Below are 18,332 nucleotides of genomic sequence, written 5' to 3'. Positions count from 1 at the left end.
CCTCCACCCAGCAGCAGCCATGCCTCATTCCATGCAGAACCCCCAAATGCTGCAGCCGTGGGTCGGCAGTCTCCCTCCCCCCCCCCTCGAAATAGGATGGGACCTTCCTGGAGCAGTGGAGAGAGGTGTAGATGGATCAGCAGCACCAGTTCTTAGGAAAAGTGAGTGGGAAACAAAGCTGAGCTCAGGGTTGGGAGGTTGGGGTATAGGCCTGGCTCTGCTGAACGCAGGATGAGACCTTGTCTAAATCACACCCACAAGACCACCAGGCCCCTGCCCTTCCTCTTATCTCCTATCGCTTTCCCTCACGTCACCACCTCCAGCCAGCGGCCTGTTGCTGTTTCAGTTTTACAGTCTTTTCGTTTGCCTCCACCAGGGATGTTTTCCCTGCACCAGGGATGTTTTCTTTGGTGGCCCTCATAAACCTGACTGCTTCTCATCTTTTAGCATCAATGTCACCTCCTCCAAGAAGCCCTTCCTGACTACCCCACGGAGCCCAACCTCCCCCACCCAGGTCTTTCTCTCATAGTGCCCTGTCTTGGGATGTGTATTGTACCTCCCATTACCTGAAACGACCCTTTTACTGGTTTGCTTATTCATTTATTATCTCTTTCCACACTAGCACTTAAACACCATGAAGGTGTTGCAACCTTAGGGCCCAGAAGAATACCCGGCTGTATGAGGGAACAGCAGAAGCTCAGGGAAGCTAAATAATTGGCCCAGCATCATGAGTCTAAATGGTGGAAACGGAATCAATTCCTAGACTTTCATGCATGGTGGCCGCCACCTCCTTCCCGACCCTCAGACATTTACAATCTTCCCTGTGCTTCGCCGTGGTCCTGACTGAGGCTGGTTCTGTTAGTGGTGGACTAAAGCAGGGGCGTGTCGGGCTGCGGGGTGGGGTTGTGCAGGTGACTGGTTAGGGAGGTCCCCGGAAACCGGCTTCTCCTCAGTGCCCGGCGACCCAGCGGAGCATGCACCATGCGGGCATTCGGGCTGGCAGCCTACCTGGGATGTGAAAGTGCTTGGGAGCCTGGTAAGAGGTTGGAGTGGAGGACCTGACATCTAACTGGCTATGGTATGGAGAGCTCCGGCCACTCTCGGGCCCTGGGGCGCAGGCAGTGGTCCCCAGAGAGAACAGAGGCACAGAGGAGACAGGCATTAGCCGGGTGCACTGGAGGCGGCAGTGAGTGATGGCAGCGGGGTGAGGAGGGGTTCTGCTCTCATGCACAGTGTCTGCAGAAACAGGCTTGACCCCGTTTTCTTGCTTCTCCCCAAAGTCAGATTTTGTGGGTTCCACCGAGCTTCAGGAAGGTATCTTCACTCTGTTGAACTCCCCAGCCCCATTCACCTGGGCCCCTCCCTGACTACTCCCTCTTCCAGTCACCCCTACCATCTGGATGGGCAGGTCACAGGGCAAGGGTCAGACTGAGGAGCCTTCATGCGGACAGGGCCACTGACTGCCCTCCACCCCCTCTCCTGGCAGCTCACGGCTACCTTCCTGCTGCTTCTCTGCACCATCGCCCCCTCCCCTCCCCTGCCAGGGCCATCTTCAGGGACCCAGTGCAGCCACAGGTCTGCACAGGACTATGCTGGGTGGGAGTCCCAGGAAGTCCAGCGCTATCCCCGCAGCTGTGGGCAGCAGGCCACTGTGCTGTCCCTGGCTCGTCCCACCCCTTGGTGGTTTCCCCTTCCTTACCAGAGCGGTAGTAGTGGTGAGGTGAGCGGGAGAAGGTTGGGGACATGCCCTGCCGGCTATATGTAGGGGAGTCGATGTATCCGGGACTGGAGGCCCGTCTCTGCCGGAGGTCCAGGTTCTCATAGATGTCCTGGGGGAGGAAGCGGCCAGAGTCAGGCCACCAATCAGGTGACCAGTGGCCCAGGGTCTGCAAGCAGGTGGGGGGGTGACACGGACTCCAGGTTCTAGGGGCTGACGAGCGGTGCTGGGTTCCACGTGCAAGGAAGGCTGCAGGGAATTTGCAGGGTCCTCAGCCCCACCCATAGGCCGTGAATGGAAGCCATGGTTCCAGCCTTTGGAGTTGCAAGGCATCAGTGAGATCACATCCAGGTAGAAAGGGAACATCAGGGTCTCCCCAAGCCATTTCTTCCCTTTATGCCACAGCCACTTCCTCCAGGTCATGCCCCCAGGTCTCCCCATCTGTGCCCTGGTTGGGGGAGCACCCACACAAGGGCTCAGGACCCTTGGGGGTTTATGGGGTGAACTTGGGAGTCTGCTTGGTCAGCACAAAAGGACATAATTATGTAAAAAGTCTCCTCAAACCAGCTTGATTACCTGGGAGTAGGGAGATAACGTTCCCAGCGACTTAGAGGCGAAGTTTGAAGGTGGCCGTGGAAGGAGCAGAAGGAGAGAAGGGAGGCAAGATGGAGACAGAGAGTGTGGTTAGGCAGTTCAGCAGAGAGGCCTGTGGTTGCCAGCAGCTCCCTCTCAGACAGCTTTGAGTTCTGGAATCTCAGCAGTCCAAAGGTGGCAGGAAAGCTGGAGGTCAAGACCCTCCTCTGAAAACCCGGGTCAGAGAGGGAATGGGATGGCCCGGGCACTCAGGGAGGCCGGGCCCTTGCTTGTGCCTTCGCTTCTCCAGTTCAGTCATTTCCTGCCCCTTTGCTGTCCCTCTCCCGGTTCCTGAACCCTCTGGTTCATGAGGACAGGGCCCAGGGCAAGGGGCCCCAAAGCAGGGCAGGGCCAGGCTGGTGATGTCCAGCACTTGGGCCGGCAGGGGGAGCGGCGGTGGAGGTGGAATGGCCCCTGTCAGGACAGTGTGCTCTCTGCTGCTATGTGTCGGGGCCAGACAGGGCGCCTGGCAGAGTCAGCACAGCTTCTTAAACTTGCACGTCAATTCAGAAATGCAGATCCTTATGTGAAATGGCCCAAATGTTTAAATGTTGACAAGCAACGTACATTCTTAAAGAATGTACTTTGCGGAGTAAAACAAACCAACCTGGGGCCAGCTGTGGCCGGTGAATCCTGCTTACCAACTTCAGCCAAACATTTAGCATGTTTTTCGTGATCCATTTCAGGGAGCAGACCCCCACGCGTCTCAGTATTGGGCAATTAAACCACATGGGACCCCACTCCCTTTCAAGAGGAAGGGGGCAGTGGTGGAGCGGGAACAAGAACAGGCCCCTGACCCCTGCACCAGGGTCCCTGCTCCAATACGCTTAGTTCAGGGGCCCAGAAACCTCCTTGGACATGGCCCTGTTAGCCGCCAGGGCAGGGGCCACCGGCCTTCCCCTGACAACATGTTCTATTCTCCAGCAGCCATCTTTTTGATGGTTTTGCTTCAAAAGTCACCTGACATTGAGTTTTTACGGGTGTCTTGCTCTGAGCACAGAGATGTAAGGTCAGGTGCCCAAACCACAGAACCTACCTAATGGCCACTGAGCCTGGCAGGAATGAGCATCCCGGGCTGAGCATGGAATTCCTCCCCTGCCACAACCCCTTCACCACCACACATCCCCAACCCCAGTGATGAGTGGTCGTGGGTTCTCAGGGAGTGGCAGGGACGTGGGAGACCAGGAAGTCCCTGTCCTCTCCACAGGGGGCGCTGCTTCCCACCTCCAGATGGTGGAAATAGGGTATCATGTAGCCAGTTCTGATTTTTTTGAAAAAGCCAGATTTGTGCATGAAATCTTCTGGTTTTTGAATTTGACATAAATTCTAGTTTTAAGAGTCTGGGGGCCAACAGCATGGAGGACAAATTATGTGTGATAAAGGGGAGTGGGGACCCCTACTGGAGGGAGCACTCCTCCGCCAGGCCCACAGAGGGGCGAGACGCAATACCTCTCCATAGCCACATCTCTCCAGCGTCTCGTCAGACGTGTATCTGGAACGAGGCTCGTAGGAAATGAGGTCTGGGCGTTGTACCTCGTAGATGGACTTGACCTTGGGGAGAGCTGCCAGGTCTTTGTAATTTAGAATCTCGTTATCCACTTTAGCCTGGGGAAGAGGGAAATGAAGGAAAGAAGTGGACAGGTAAGAGGGACAGGAGAGAGGAAGCAGAGAGCAGGCATGGAGGCTGGAACTTCTCCAGATTCCATTAAACACAAGATGTTAGGGCAGAAGACTCCAGAGGCCAGTGAGATGTGTCTTAGAGGCCCTCGGTTCCCACAGGAGCAGCATGGGGAGGCCCTGGCTTTTCAGGAGCCACTTCCTCTCAGTGTCACGATGGCTCTGTGCAGTGTGTTATTCCCATATTCCAGATGAGTAAACTGAGGCTCCAAATTCTGCAAATGGAGCCCCTTAGTGGGTTTCAATCCAGTCTGAACTACAGTCTGGGGCTGACCACCTTTGACCCTACACAAGGAGGACCCCCATCACAGAGTCCTTAAAGAAGATGATGAAGATGGTAATGTCAGATAGAAGCACCGTAGTAAACCACTAGCTAACATCTGATGGGCTGTTACTACCTGTTAGAATGGACGCTAAGGCCCTTAACTCAGCGTATCCACCCAGTTCACACCTCTAATGGTAGGTAGTTATTTTTCCTCATTTTTTTTTTTTTATAGAGGCATGTTTTCTTTCTTTCTTTCTTTCTTTCTTTCTTTCTTTCTTTCTTTCTTTCTTTCTTTCTTTCTTTCTTTCTTTCTTTCTTTCTTTCTTTCTTTCTTTCTTTCTTTCTTTCTTTCTTTCTTTCTTTCTTTCTTTCTTTCTCTCTCTCTCTCTCTCTCTCTCTCTCTCTCTCTCTCTCTCTCTCTCTCTCTCTCTCTCTCTCTCTTTCTTTCTTTCTCTCTTTCACTCTTTCTCTCTTTCTCTCTTTCTCTCTTTCTCTTTCTCTCTTTCTCTCTTTCTCTCTTTCTCTCTTTCTTTCTTTCTTTTTTGTTTTATACATGCACTGGGTACAGTCAGAAGCGCAGGAGGGTGAGAGAATTCACCAGAGCCAGAGCGGGGAGCAGAACAGGCAGAAGGACTGAAGTACGCTGCTGAGGGGAGCAGCGGGCGGCAGAAGAGGTCTGCGCGCCATGCGGGACCCTCCTCCGGTGGTCGGGAAGCAGCAGGGGATAGAACCGGCGCCGCAGAGGCCGCGGGCAGCTTCGCAACCCAGCGCTCAACCGCTGCGCCACCGGGGAGACCCAATTTTTCCTCATTTTTGAGTAAGGAAACAGGGCCAGAGAAATCAATGACCTTGTCTAAGGGCACGTAGCTAGTAAGCAGCAAAACCAGAGTTCAAATCCGGTGGTCTAAACTGGGAGCCTGGCCTCCCTAGGGGCCTCTCCTGGCTTACTGGATGGGGGCTCTCACCTAGCATGTCAGAGGCTGTCTTCCCGAAGATGCGCCTTCACTCAACAGGAACGAGCCTCTGTCTACTGACCTGGCCTGAGGTTAGCCTCTAGAACCGCATGAGACAGCTTCCCCTGCACACAGCCCACGTCTCCTGGCTCTGGAGGCGTGTCCTTTCCATGCCTGCTTCTTCCAGCTGCTCCCTCTGGGGCCCAGTTTTTGCTGTGGTCGACCAGCTTCTGGCCCAACCCCCCAGCCGCCACCTATTGTGATTCACAAGGTCCTAAGGGGAGGTCAGTGAAGACAGAGGACACTAGATAGAGAACCTAAGAGAAGTATCAGCTTCAGAATGTCCTCACCCTGCCTCGAGCCAGGTAAGTCTGAGGGGCAGTCAGAGCCCTGGCTTCTCAGGAGAGAGAGCAGCTTCTATAAGGGCCTTATGAGTGCTGATATTTTAAACACTTCCCAGGGCTGTTTTGTCCCTGTCCCAGCCCACCGCTGTTGGGGTGCAGCACTATCAGTCTCTTTCTAGCCCCAATATCTACTCTCCTGCCCTGATGCAGGCTCTGAGGCACCCCAGGCTCAGGTGGGCTTGGCTTCTCAAGGCCCCGGCAGACGGCAGGTGAGGGAGTGAGAGGCAGGTGGTGTGTTCCCTTGCATCCCCCTGCCTGGCAGGCTGAGGTCAGGCATGGCTCTTGTCCCGTGGCTGCTGGTGACCACCGAGGGTGGTGACAACTGACCCCCTCTGCTAGCCCCGGAAGCCTCACGATGGTGTGTGTGCCCCAACCCCACCTGACCTCTGTAAATGGTTCCTTCATGAAGGTGATCCCATCTCATCCCTGCCAGCGCCTGCCCAGTGCAGACACCCATGGCTGGACCAACTTCGGGGTGTATGGGTCAAAGGAACCTTGCTGACATGACTGCTGCCTCTGTCCTTGGATATATGGTCTTGACCTTAACAGCTCCTGACATCTTATAAACTTGTCTCTACCCCCATCCATCTCCATTTTGGCACTTTATGCCAAACCTCAAAAATACTAAATTTGTATTTCTTCCTACAGCCACCTGGTTTATAAGCCTTAAGTCTGGGGGCCCAGTGAATGAACAGAGATTAAACAACATTAGCAGGGAGGAAGGAAGACACCACACAGGCAGGTGGAAGTCACGCCATCTGAGGACGATTCCAACAGGAAGGGGAATGGGCCAAAGCTGCCACCTCAGGGCCGCTGGTACTAAACTCCACGAGTTAGGAAAATTCAACATTATCTTCAGGATAAGACTTGCATGACCCCAAAGTGGTTGCATGGGTTTTTTCCTTGAATTTGGAAGCTGGGTTTGAAGTGATCTAATGTCCCCAGAGCAGCTCAGGGTGAGGCCCTGGGTGGGGCTGGGCGCCGAAGGGGATTTGTGCCTAGACCAGGGTTCGAGGGGTGACTGATCCAGGTGGGTGGCCCCAAATGCTATGGTTCTCCTTATAGGACCACTTGAACAGCTTTCTCCCCAATTCCAGGTCAACATCACAGGGTCTACGTTACTTCTCAAAGGTCAACGAGGCTCGTGTATTCCAGGAACAACCTTCTGGAAGCATGCTCACGGCCATAACCTCCTCACGGTGTCAGACCTGAAACTGAGCTCACTAAGCCTGCCTGGGTGGGCCCCATTCACAGCGCAGGGTGCCCATTCTCTTGTTCTGAACAGGAATCTCCAATGAGGACCGCCTGGGGTCCCTCTGGTTTGTCTTTTGTGGGCGCCACGTGGCAGTTCAGACCCATACTGAAGCTGCTGTCAATGGCAACTCGGGTCTCTTTGCTCATCTGAACAGGGGAGAAAGGGAAGCAGTTCCATCAATGGGCACTATTACCCAGGGATCAAGGAGGAAACTGGATATGGAATGGTGGTAAATACTGACTAGCAGTAGTAAGCAGCGACTGCCCCGATTGTCTGGTCACGGTCTGTACCTAGAGCTTCGTGTTAGGAGTGGACCTCCTGCTGCAGACTGTTTCCCCACATTTCTGTACTCCTCGGCTCGTCTGACTTGTGCATGGCTGGAGCAGGTGGATTCAGGCTGGCCAAGGCTCGCTTGCTGTCAGCCTCTCCTCTGCTCATTTCAGTCCCCAGGCTCTACCTCCCCTATGGCTGTTGGTTTATGTCTCTTCTGATCTGTTTTGAGTTTAAGTATTAGTTCTATTATTAGTTCTTTGGGACTCTTCTCCCCATTGCTCATCGGCAGCAGCATCAGAGCACCCTGTGCTTTTCTCTTCCTTCTACTGATCAGAACTGTACCTGCTCATCCCCAAGACACACATAGGGTTAGAGCATCAGCAGGGCAGGGTGGCTCAGCACCGCTTCCCAGGACACAGAGCAGACACTCAGTCCACATTTGTTGAATGAATGAATGAGTGCGTGAATGACATAACCAAGGACCTCTGAGGTCCTCTAAGGTGACTTTTGTCTCTTCTGCTACATCCCTGGCATATGGCACTGTCTCCCCATGGGAGTGCCTCCGGAGTGGGAGCTCAGACACACCCACACCGTCTACTCCTTTCCTGGCCTCTCAGGCGAGGAGAAAGCACCTTACAGTTGTAAATCCTCGATGGCCGCGTTTCCACATTCACCTGGCTTCCTCTCCCTTCTGTCACTTTATCACATGCGCCACTATCTCCACAACAACAGCACACCCAACACCCACTCTGAAAATGCTCTGACCCCCATTGTTCTCTTGCCCTGGTCTCAGTTAGGTCATGGGGAGGGAGGAGAACCATGTAGGTTTCAGAGCTAGTCCGAGCGTGACTATAGGTTCTTTCTTGTGCTCCTGCTGACATGTGAGACCATGCCTGGAACTGTTTACTGGGCCGTGTGCTCCGAGGTCAGGTCCCTGTCCTCCCCGTACCCGCTGTGTTCTCAGACCCACCGGAGACCAGCACGGGGCCAGCGCCCTTAGGTTTCAGTTGGAAGAGAGCCTGACCGCTGTCCTTGGCTTCCTTAAAAACTCTCCGGGTACCGGCCTGGGGGATAAGAAAGGCCTTTTGGTGACTGTAAAGCGATACGTACGCAGATGACTCGGTTGGGAGACCCGATGCTGGATCCGGGGGGTGAGATGGAAGTTTCAGACGTCCGCCTGTGCTGTGGGGGAGACAGGAGGTGAGACACTGCACTGGTGACTGTGACAGGGACTTTGGCAATACCGTGGGCTGTCCTTTCTCTTTATTTTCAGCCTGTCTAACCACTGTTTGAGTGGGCATGAAAACCAAAACACAGAGAACATGATTTTGTTTTTCACATGCTTGTAATTGGTCTTTTAGAGAGGAAGTTACATGCAAAATTTTCACTTTGGGTTCTCGCATGATTTTATGAATAAAATTGGGGAGTGTTCATTCCTTAGCAGTCTGGTCACACAAAATGGGAAGGTAGGTTAAATTCCACATAATTGCACAATATACTGATTCTTTACAGCATAGCCATTGCCACTAGACATCAACCTAAATGATAAAGTCTTTTCTGAACAACCAGAGTTGGATTAATGGCTCCTGGAGCAGAGGACTGTGGTGTCAATCTTAGTGCATGTGAGGAGCAGCTTGTTAAGTTAAAAGTAGAAAGACCGGGAATCAAGGACCTCTCGTGAGCAGGGTGATTTTAGTGGTCTCAGGTTTCTGATTGTAAAATGAAAGGGCTGGTTTTAAGGATTGCTACCTTCCCTTCCAGATCTTTCACCCTCTGATTTAAAGCATTCTAGTGAGACTAGAGAGAACTATTTCCTGGAGTATGAACTGTGAACTCCGGTGGCTCTGGGAGACAGGTGTAGGTGGAACATTGATAACATGGAAACGAGTGAGAGTAAACGCAAATTTCTACTTCAGTCCTCTTGACTAGGTAATGGAGGAAGTCTTAATTTGGTGTGAAGACATTTTAACAACTCTCTGGACCTACGAATGCCTCTTTACAAGCAAAGAGGGTGCAGGTAACATGACCTAGCTAGACTTTCTAAAATTTATTCTGAAGAATTATTTCATTTTCATTGAATGTATCTTATAATTACCTTCTATTTATAGAAAGTAATACTGGCTTTCCACTTGGTGATACAAAATTTTATTTTAAAATGCATTTGGCTAAAGAAAAAGTGGTGAATTGATTATAAGCAAAAATTAAGTGTATAATTTATATATATAGTAAGTATATAATTATATAGATAAAATTATATATAATATACACATATAAATATATATTATATAAATAAGTATATAATCATATCACATGATTATACACTTATTTATATGCTTATACACTTATTTATATAATTTATGTATATAATTATGAATACACAGATGTGATGAAAAGCATCAGGATTTGTGGAAAGAGAATTGAAATTTGAGAAATGCCATCAAAGAGGAGGAAACTGAAGAAAAAGGACAATTAGGTTTTCTTTCACCTTAAATGGCAGAAGTCTTGGAAGAAACAGGGGGAAAAAACCTCATGGCTCAAACAAAAAATGCATCAGTAGAAAAGCTCTTTCACAAGACTCATATCAGGTGGAGAGATGGCAAAGGACCCAACACAGAGCCAACTGGTCAGAAATTGTACACATATTTTTAGGTGAGACTCTAGCAGGTGACTTTTCATAGGACCCCCAAGGGGCCACACTGATATCCGGGCCTATAGTACAGAAGCTCCCTGGAAATCCTAGAGTGCCACCCAACAACCCCTGCCGCCAGCCCCCAACCCCATGTCCAGGTCTCACTCCACTCCCTTCCAGCAGTTCTTAGATCCAGAACCCAGACTCCCAAGACTCCCTGGCACCTGTCAGAACATAGTAACTCAAGAGGGATGCAGGACCTCTGCTGGCCCAGTGTCGCTGGGGCCACTGTGGTGCCTTGCCGGGCTGCATTCCTGCAGGCAAACGACCACCCTCTTGAAACCTCATCATCAGCAGAGAAGATAAAATCCCTTACCCCATCTGCCTCTGCAGGTTGAAGAAATTAAATCATATGGTGGCTCTGAAGATGCCTTACAAACTGTCAATTTCTGTGACAATATTAACTACCATTATTAACAGATGACCTTAGGTTGGGGTGGGGGGTATGTGTGAGTTCCTCATAGGGGAATCATCTTGGTAAGCAATGGTGAGGGTCAAGTCTCATACCAGGGAGCAAACTCACACAAATACAGTGCTTTACAGTTTTCAAAGTGGCTCACGTCCAAGGGCTTACTTCCTTTGAGATTCCCGTAAGAGCCCAGGGTTACCATTAAGGAAATCCAAGGCACTCTTGGGAATTTGCACACCAAGGCATGATGATTCGCTAATAAAGCACAGTGTCCCCAACCTGTGACCTAAGACCCTGGTCTGGTGTTACTACCAGCTTGCTTACCTTCAATTTCTTCTCTGCCCGGGCTGCCTGTTTGCAGATGGGGTGCCAAACCTCAGAACCTAAGGGGCCAGGGAAATAAGAGTAGCTCAGATCTTTCTGCTGCCTACCAGCATTCAAAGTCTCTCCCCATCCCCCACCTCATGTGCTCCCTCTGCAGCCCTTGTACCCCACGCACCAGCCGTGAGGAACCTGGCTTTCCTTGTTCTTTGCCACTTCATCCACCAACACTCATTGATTCAGCCACCCACAGTCTCTTCCTGCCTATTCAAATTCTACCCATTCCTCAAGGTCCAGGTCTCATGCAACATCTTGCCAACTTTCTTACCTGCCAGCTGGGTGTGACTTCTCTCTGCTCTGGGATCCATAGTCCTTTGTGTAGCTCTCAACACATATGGTGTTAAATTACAGTAGCTTGAGGACTGATTTATCACCCCAGCTAAATTAAGAGCTCCTTCTGGGTAAGGGCTGAGTTCTATTCATTGCTGGATGTCCCAGAGCCTCCAGCCTGGGGCTTTGCTCTCAGCGGAGGCTCCATACATGTTTATCGGCTGGATGATTGGCAGTGAGTGACACATAGCAGGTGGTAGATAGATAGCTGATAAATGAATGAGTGGCAGTGGAGGTGAAATAAAAGGACAGACGTGGCGAACTCCAACCTTCCTTTCTCTTCAAAGACTGGTGGCTGCGGCTATTGCAGCCATTTAAGGAGAGGACGTGTCATGGTGTGTGTGCTGCTTGGGAGCACTGTCTTGACCTGCTAATTCCCAACAGACCTCAGATTGTTCAAATTTAGCATATTGCAAATGCCCACATTTTACTATGGATGGGGGTCCAGTTGGCTGTCCCCAAACCCAAGAGGCCAATTTGGAAAGGCATGAGCAACAGGTGGCTGATCACATGTTAAGAAGCAGCCCCAAATACTACACATGCCCCTAAGAAGGAACAGGTGTCCTGGATTAGAAGGAAAAATAGGAACATATTATCCCTCTGGTGCCATCCATCTCATCACTAGCCCTAAAAGGAAAGGAGGCAGCAAATGGCTAGATTCCTGAGCACCCAGATGGCATCTGTTTGTCTAGCTTTGTTTTTAGGATCTACTTTCAATTATAGTTTGTTGCTTGGAACCCCTGGGGCTGGAAACTGGCTAAGCCACTGGGGACTGGTTGTAAGGGAATTAGATCTGGATGGGTGGAGGGAAGAGCATGGGCCCCAAGGACAGAGGCCTGGTTTCTGCCTCTGCTTGGCCCCTAACATGGCTGCTCTGTAAGTCCAGTCTCCTCATCTGAATAATGCAGTGGGTCTAGATGATCTTGGAGATTATCCATTTCCAACATTCTAATTCTAGGGCCAGTGCTGTCATGTGTGGGAAAGGGAGCGTGCTGTTTGCTTATATTAATGCGAAGTGCACTTGCTCACAGAGCCCAGTAGAGGGCCCCTGGGTCCGCAACTGGATGCAGCCACCGGAGGGCGTGTCCACTACCTATCCAGGGGGAGGGTGGGGATCCTTGCGTGGGGAGTTATTAGAGAGCATTTCCGGGTTCGCTCCGAGTGGCTGCTGAATCCAGCAGGAGTTGTTTACCACTGTGACTCTGACAGGAAGCACGTGTTACAGGTCACTGTGGGAAATGGACGAGGTGGACACAGGTGTCTAAGAAGGTCATGAGATTAAATGGCAGAGACTCAGGGAAAGGTTGGGCAGAAGTTCTCATGGGGCGGGGTGGGAATGACATATAAAGCCAGGAGATCTGACAAGATGGTCTCTCCAGACCACTAACATTGTTCTGAAATAAAGCTCAAGCACAAATGTGTGTATATGTGTGTGTGTGTGTGTGTGTGCATGCATATGCACACATCAGAAAAAAGAAAGAAAACAACTGGAAATTAAAAAAAAAAAAACAAGCTTGGGAGTTGGTAATACATCATTTAAATCAAAGCAAGAAGGAACTCATTGGTAGGTAGCGACACGTCTAGCTAAATGAAGGTAAGAAAAGGTGGTTTGCTCCTGCAGACCCCTGTGAAGTGAGGCTGGCTGACAGTCATAGCTGCACCCTGACACACACAGCATCTGTGTGCTTTCTCCCCGGGGCCTAAAACAATAGGTCATGTATGTTTAATGAAGAAATAAATGAATGAATGACTGGATCCTACCCTTGATTAAAAAAAAAAAGGACAAGGTGAAATGCATCCAGAGGATGGAGTGAGAACACAAGATTAAGCCAGAAGGCAGGGTTTCACCATGGAAAAGAGAATTAAGAGAATGATGAATATGGTTTTGGATATATTTTAAAGCCTCTTTGTTTTTGTTCTACTTTATAAGACATGCAGAACCAGTTGATCCCCCTTTTCACAAAGGGCCAAAGTTCCAGGGCAGGGAAAACGCAACCTTGAGGATTTCAGGGTTCATTCTGACAGTGAGGTCCCCATCCCTGGGGTAATGGAAGTACACACTGGTGGCAAATGATCAGCAGGTTATTCTCCAGGGGTGATGGTGACACTGAGGGATGTTTCCTACCCCTCCCAGTCTTTAAAGAGTCTATCCTTCCATTTTAATAGATTTCTATGTATAAAAAATTATTTATCCCTATCAATGATCTTGATTAGAATATAAGTTTTGTAGGGAGCAGCATTCAGATCACTCCTGACAGGGATAGGCATTGCAGATTCTCAATAAATACTCATTGTGTGAATTAAAAAAAAAACAAAACAAAACAAAAGAAAGATGATATTTTCTGTTAGGCCAGTTGAATTCTCTAAGCTGGACTCAGAGATTTGGGCAAGAGGCATAATGGAGACTCAGTTCCACAGCTGCAACTCTAGACTCAATGTCTCTGAGAGTATTTAGTAGGTTGGGGCTTGTCAAAGAGTGAGCTGGGGACCACTATCCAGCAGCCTGGTAAAGTACAGATTCCTGCTCCACTCCAGCTCCCCAGTCCCTGAAAGCAACTTCCTAGGGGTGAGGACTGGGAAAGTGAGATTTTACCTAGCTCCCCAGGTGACTTAGAGCTCAAACTGGAGAACCACGGAGCTAAATACCACTTAACTCTCCAAATTTGTTCCCTTGGAATGTCATGGCATAAAGAGACCAATTTTACAAGACAGAACTCTTTTAGCGTCTTGTAAGAATCCAACATTTTGGGCCTCCCTGGGTGGCACAAGGGGTTATGACACAACCTACGAAGCTATCTGCAGCCACTGAAGCACGAGTTCGATCCTGGCCAGGGAACTACCCACATGGCGCAGCAGACCTCTCCTGACTCGCCTGCTGCTCCCCTCAGCAGTGTATTGTAGTCAGTCTGCCTGTTCTGTTCCCCACTGTCTCTGGTGAATACTCTCACACACACCCCCCACGTACCTCTGGAGTGTACACGAGTTCTTGTATGCATAAATAAATAAATCTTTAAAAAAAATCCACCATTTTTTGCTTGTTAGATTCTGAGTTCCACCAGTCATACTTTTGTCCTCTGAGACTGTCACCCACAATTTCAGGTTCAGCAGTTAAAATCTCCTGTGAGGGTTATGGAAGTGAAGGATTAGCTATTTCTACATCCACTGATTCAGAGATAGAGATCCAAATCTCCAAAACTGTCCCTCAGCTGAGTATTAAGGCGGTTTTTAATCTTCAGCAGAGTCAGCATTCTGTCTTATCTCTCAGGCCAGTTATAGCACAGCCCCTACCCACATCATTTTGAGCTTATTAATATTTGGGAACCCACCCATCTCTGTTGGACCTTGAATTCAATTTTTTCCCATATCCTTGTGTGTGTGTGTGTGTGTGTGTGTGTGTGTGTGTGTGTGTGTGTGTGTGGTAGTGGTGATATTAATGCAAGGGTAGAGCTGGTGTGGTAAGTCTTCCAGAAGGCCCAGCCAGGGTTGCAAACACAGCAGTGACTGAAATGGGTCTGCCAAAAGGTTCTGTTTGGCCAGCATAGTGTTTTTCAAGCATCTGTGAATATGATTGTTTTTAAACCTGCAGGAGGCCTGAGACCTCCCAGCTGCCTGCCTCCTGTCCCTTCTGCTCATTTAGGCAGCTCTTAGAGTTTTCAACCTCCCACCAGCCAGGGTGTCCTCCCACAGCAGGTTCTTCTCTAATTTCTCTTGACCACAGCGGTCAGGGAGCTTTCTCACAGTGCTGCCTTACGTCAGCCGCTCCACCTCTGTGACACAGACTTGCCAGGACCTTGGAACTGCTCCTCTAAAATCCCTGGCCAGATAAACAAATGTAGTGTAGCCACACAATGGAATATTATTCAGCTACAGAAAGGAAGGAAAGTAGACGGAATCAAGTTTCCAACATGGATGAATCTAGAACTCATTAGGCTAAGTGAAAAGAGTCAGAGACAGAAGTCCACATACTGTGTGGTCCCACTGCCATGAAATATCCCCAGCAGGCATGTCTCCAGAAAGCAGGTTGGTGGTCGCCTGAGACTAGAGGGCTGGGAATAGGGAGCCACTGCATCAGGCCTATGGGTTTCCCTTTGTGATGATGAAACTGTTACGAACTAGAGAGAGGGGAGGGTCGCACAGCAGTGTGAACGCACTAAAAGCTGCTTAATTGTACACTTAAAATTTTATGTGACATAAATTTCACCTCAAAAAAAAAAATCCTCTCTCTTGTCTCCCCAGCAGGCACTGGGCTGGAAGTTTGTCACTGAGGGCTCCACACTGAGGGGGTAGAGGGTGGTGGTGGGAGAGCAAGTCTTCTGCTGAATTTGATGTGTAATAACAACAATGTTTCAGTCATTATAACCTTCAGCCCTGGTGAGTCAGTCTCTGTGTGCCAGACTCCTGCACCCTGCACTGCAATGCTGGTTCAAAGCTCCATCCTCCTTGCAGTATCCAGCTGCACCATCTGGGGCAGGTGGGCCGGCTCTCTGCACCTTAGTTTCTGCGTCTGTATGATGGGGATGTGGCCTCCTGCCTCACAGGTTTGTGGTGAGGATGAATGAATGAAGCAAAGGAGAACACTACCCACCTACACAGGTGCTATGAAAGTCTTAGTTGTCATTGTTATCACCTCCCTTCCCCTACCTCTCACCACCCCCCCAGGTTGGCCAGGACTTAGTTTAGGAAAAAGGAAAGGGGTTATGGGATGACTTGAAGGGGGTGGGTGGTGCTCATGCCTCTCCCAGAGCCAGAGCCGGGCTTGGTGAGCAGGGGCAGGCAGCCAGCGGAGGGCCAGCTGTGCAGGTGGAGCCTCTGGACAGAAGTGTGGCGTGGCTGCCAGTGCATCCTCCTGGGGGGCTGGCTCATGCCCAGGGAAGAGGCCCCGGGGGAAGTGGGAAAGGCCATTTGGCTGGTGTGACATGATCAAGTGGGTGAGCTTGAGGTTGACAGAGAAAGTGCTTACGACTTGGAAGTTGGTCCCATGAGGGTACCAGGTAGGAGGAGAGCAGAATGGCAGTGCCCAGGTGCCCAGTAATTCATAGGAAATAAGCACCACTGAGGAGCTGATCATAACAGGAAGGTAATTAAAGCATACTGAGAATGTAGCATGTGCCAGGCACTTAGAGTTCTTATCTTTCCTATTGTGGCTATAATAATTAATATTTAGAGCATGTCTGTGCTAGGCCTTAAGCTGTACAGTTGATAACAATAGTATTTAAGTAAAATACAGCACTGCTAACTAACACTGATGGAGCATGTGTGCTGAGACCTATGCTAAGTGTTATTAATAAGGATAATATTGACAGGAGCAGCAGTTATTACTGCCTGACATCATGGGGGATGGTCATTTCTACACAACAGGGCATTTATCATGAGCTCGGATGCCAGAGCTGGCAGTGCCAGGCACTATGCTAAGCCTTTAATGTGCATTTGCTCATTTAATTCCCACAACAGCCTGGTGAGGAGGGCCTACTGCTATCGTGTTTTCAGAAGGGGAAACTGGGGTTTAGGGAGCTGAGATGTCTTGCCTGCCCATTCATCATTGTGACCTCTTGGCATGGGCAAGAGCCGTGGCCCTTTGCAGGGAACACTCCCTTTGTGCCCATGGAAGCCGAGGGCAAGCTGTGCCCTATGTCCCCGACCTGGACGGCTGTCATACAGGCCAGACACTAAAAGCAGCAGGAGGAAGAACCACCTCTGTACCCTGCGGGGACCTCAGCCCAGTCCTGCTGCTTCTAGATGCTTCTCAGTGCTGTGAGCCAATTAATCCCCTTTCACCTAATGTGGTTTGAGCTGGGTTTCTGCCTCCTAAAAAGTCCAGACTAATAAAACATCTCATTGAGCTAAAACCCGAGTATCTGACAAGTTCTTGACTTACCCGCAGGCAATTCTGTTTCCCAGAAAATAGAGGAAGCAAGCAAGAAAATTGCTACTCAGAACCTAATTCTGACCAACATGGACAAATTGGTCAGTGAAGTGAATGTGACATGTAACTGACAAGGAAATGGATCTATCACCTTGAGTTTGTGGTGATCTGAGAGGTGCCAGGTAGGAGGAGGAGAGATTTTATACAACCCCACACGATGACACTGTAATATTTTCTATATGACTCGAGATGTGTGATAATCCTAAACCTCTATAAAGGGATCATACTCAGTCAGATAAGCCAGAAAAAGAAAAATATCGGATGGTTTCTCTTACAGGAGGAATGAGGGGAAGCCAAACAAGGGATCAGGAAAAAAATATAATAAATTAGAAAACAACATTAACAGGCGACTATAGATCAGAGACATTCTGCAGGGGAGGGAAGAGCACACGGGACTGTGGTGATAGCGCACAGGTGAATTGGTGGTGGGAATTTTATGGGGACTATACTAGAGAGGAGAAAGCATACACTGTACAAAAAGGAAGAATGATGTAAAATACATATAAAATAAAAAAATACTGCAGCTCATCAAAAATTAAAATGTACTGTTTTTAAAATGAAATAAGCTTAGTGGATTCAGACTTGAAGAAATATCAATTCAGTACACTAACAGGATATTTTGAAGAGTCTAAAATTATATAGTAGGGTTGGGGAAACATAATATTTTAAGTTTTTAAGCATAACTCCCACAACTTAAGCTGTCAGTAAAGAGATCCCATTTAAAATAATGCAAAGCTACTCAATTATACCAGCCAACATGGTGTCATGCAGCGTCCCTTAAAGCGGGTTTGAGGAAAGGTGTAGCTCTCTCCTGAGGGCAGTGTTCCACCATCCTTAACGATGGGGGCTCCCTCTTGCACATCTGTTAGCTCAGTGTCCTCTTAGAAGGCACTTGTCTGAGAAAAATGAGACCTCAGTGAAATAGCAGTGGCCTCCCAGCTGTGCCAGAAAGACAGCTGCTGGTCCCAGGACCTACTATGGTCTGAGCAAAAAAAAATGATGTTTTCTGAAATAAACTCATTTGCACAAGGGCCTTTGATCAACGAAACATTCAGGGCTCTGTTTAAATTGGATTGATTAGATTAATTCAGAATTAAGTTTCTCCACTTGATCTTGGATACCTCTAAAAATTTGATTAAAATTATGGATTCTCTCCTTAGAGAAATGTACCTATATACAAATTTTGGAAAATAGGGGATCCATAGAATTCAGAAGACCAGCGATGAACCACAGGGTAAGGATTCCAGTAATAAACAGAAGAAAAATGTCTAAAACAAATCCTAGCTGGACAGGCTGGCTGACTTCGGCCCAGGGACACAAGTTCTCTAAGATGGCAATATTCATGACTTTCAGCTCACAGGGCAGTTGTGAGGATAAAATAAAACACTGTGTTTAGAGCACACCGTGAGTGCCCTAAAAATCA

At 49.1% G+C, this 18,332-nt stretch overlaps 1 protein-coding gene across 1 annotated transcript in view; it reads right to left on the bottom strand.

The window, feature by feature from the left end:
* ABLIM3 (actin binding LIM protein family member 3) overlaps nucleotides 1–18,332 on the bottom strand; it is a gene marked incomplete at both ends in the record, with an annotated part of 104,498 nt that overhangs the window by 15,486 nt on the left and 70,680 nt on the right. Inside the window, 6 exon segments of the mRNA XM_084252243.1 lie at nucleotides 1,009–1,107; nucleotides 1,700–1,829; nucleotides 2,294–2,323; nucleotides 3,800–3,955; nucleotides 8,288–8,359; nucleotides 10,600–10,658. Of these exon segments, the coding sequence (XP_084108369.1) occupies nucleotides 1,009–1,107; nucleotides 1,700–1,829; nucleotides 2,294–2,323; nucleotides 3,800–3,955; nucleotides 8,288–8,359; nucleotides 10,600–10,658 (546 nt within the window).

This window comes from Talpa europaea (genome assembly GCF_964194135.1).
Source record: "Talpa europaea genome assembly, chromosome: 13".
NCBI lineage: Eukaryota > Metazoa > Chordata > Mammalia > Eulipotyphla > Talpidae > Talpa > Talpa europaea.
This window is presented reverse-complemented; position numbering and strand designations above follow the sequence as displayed.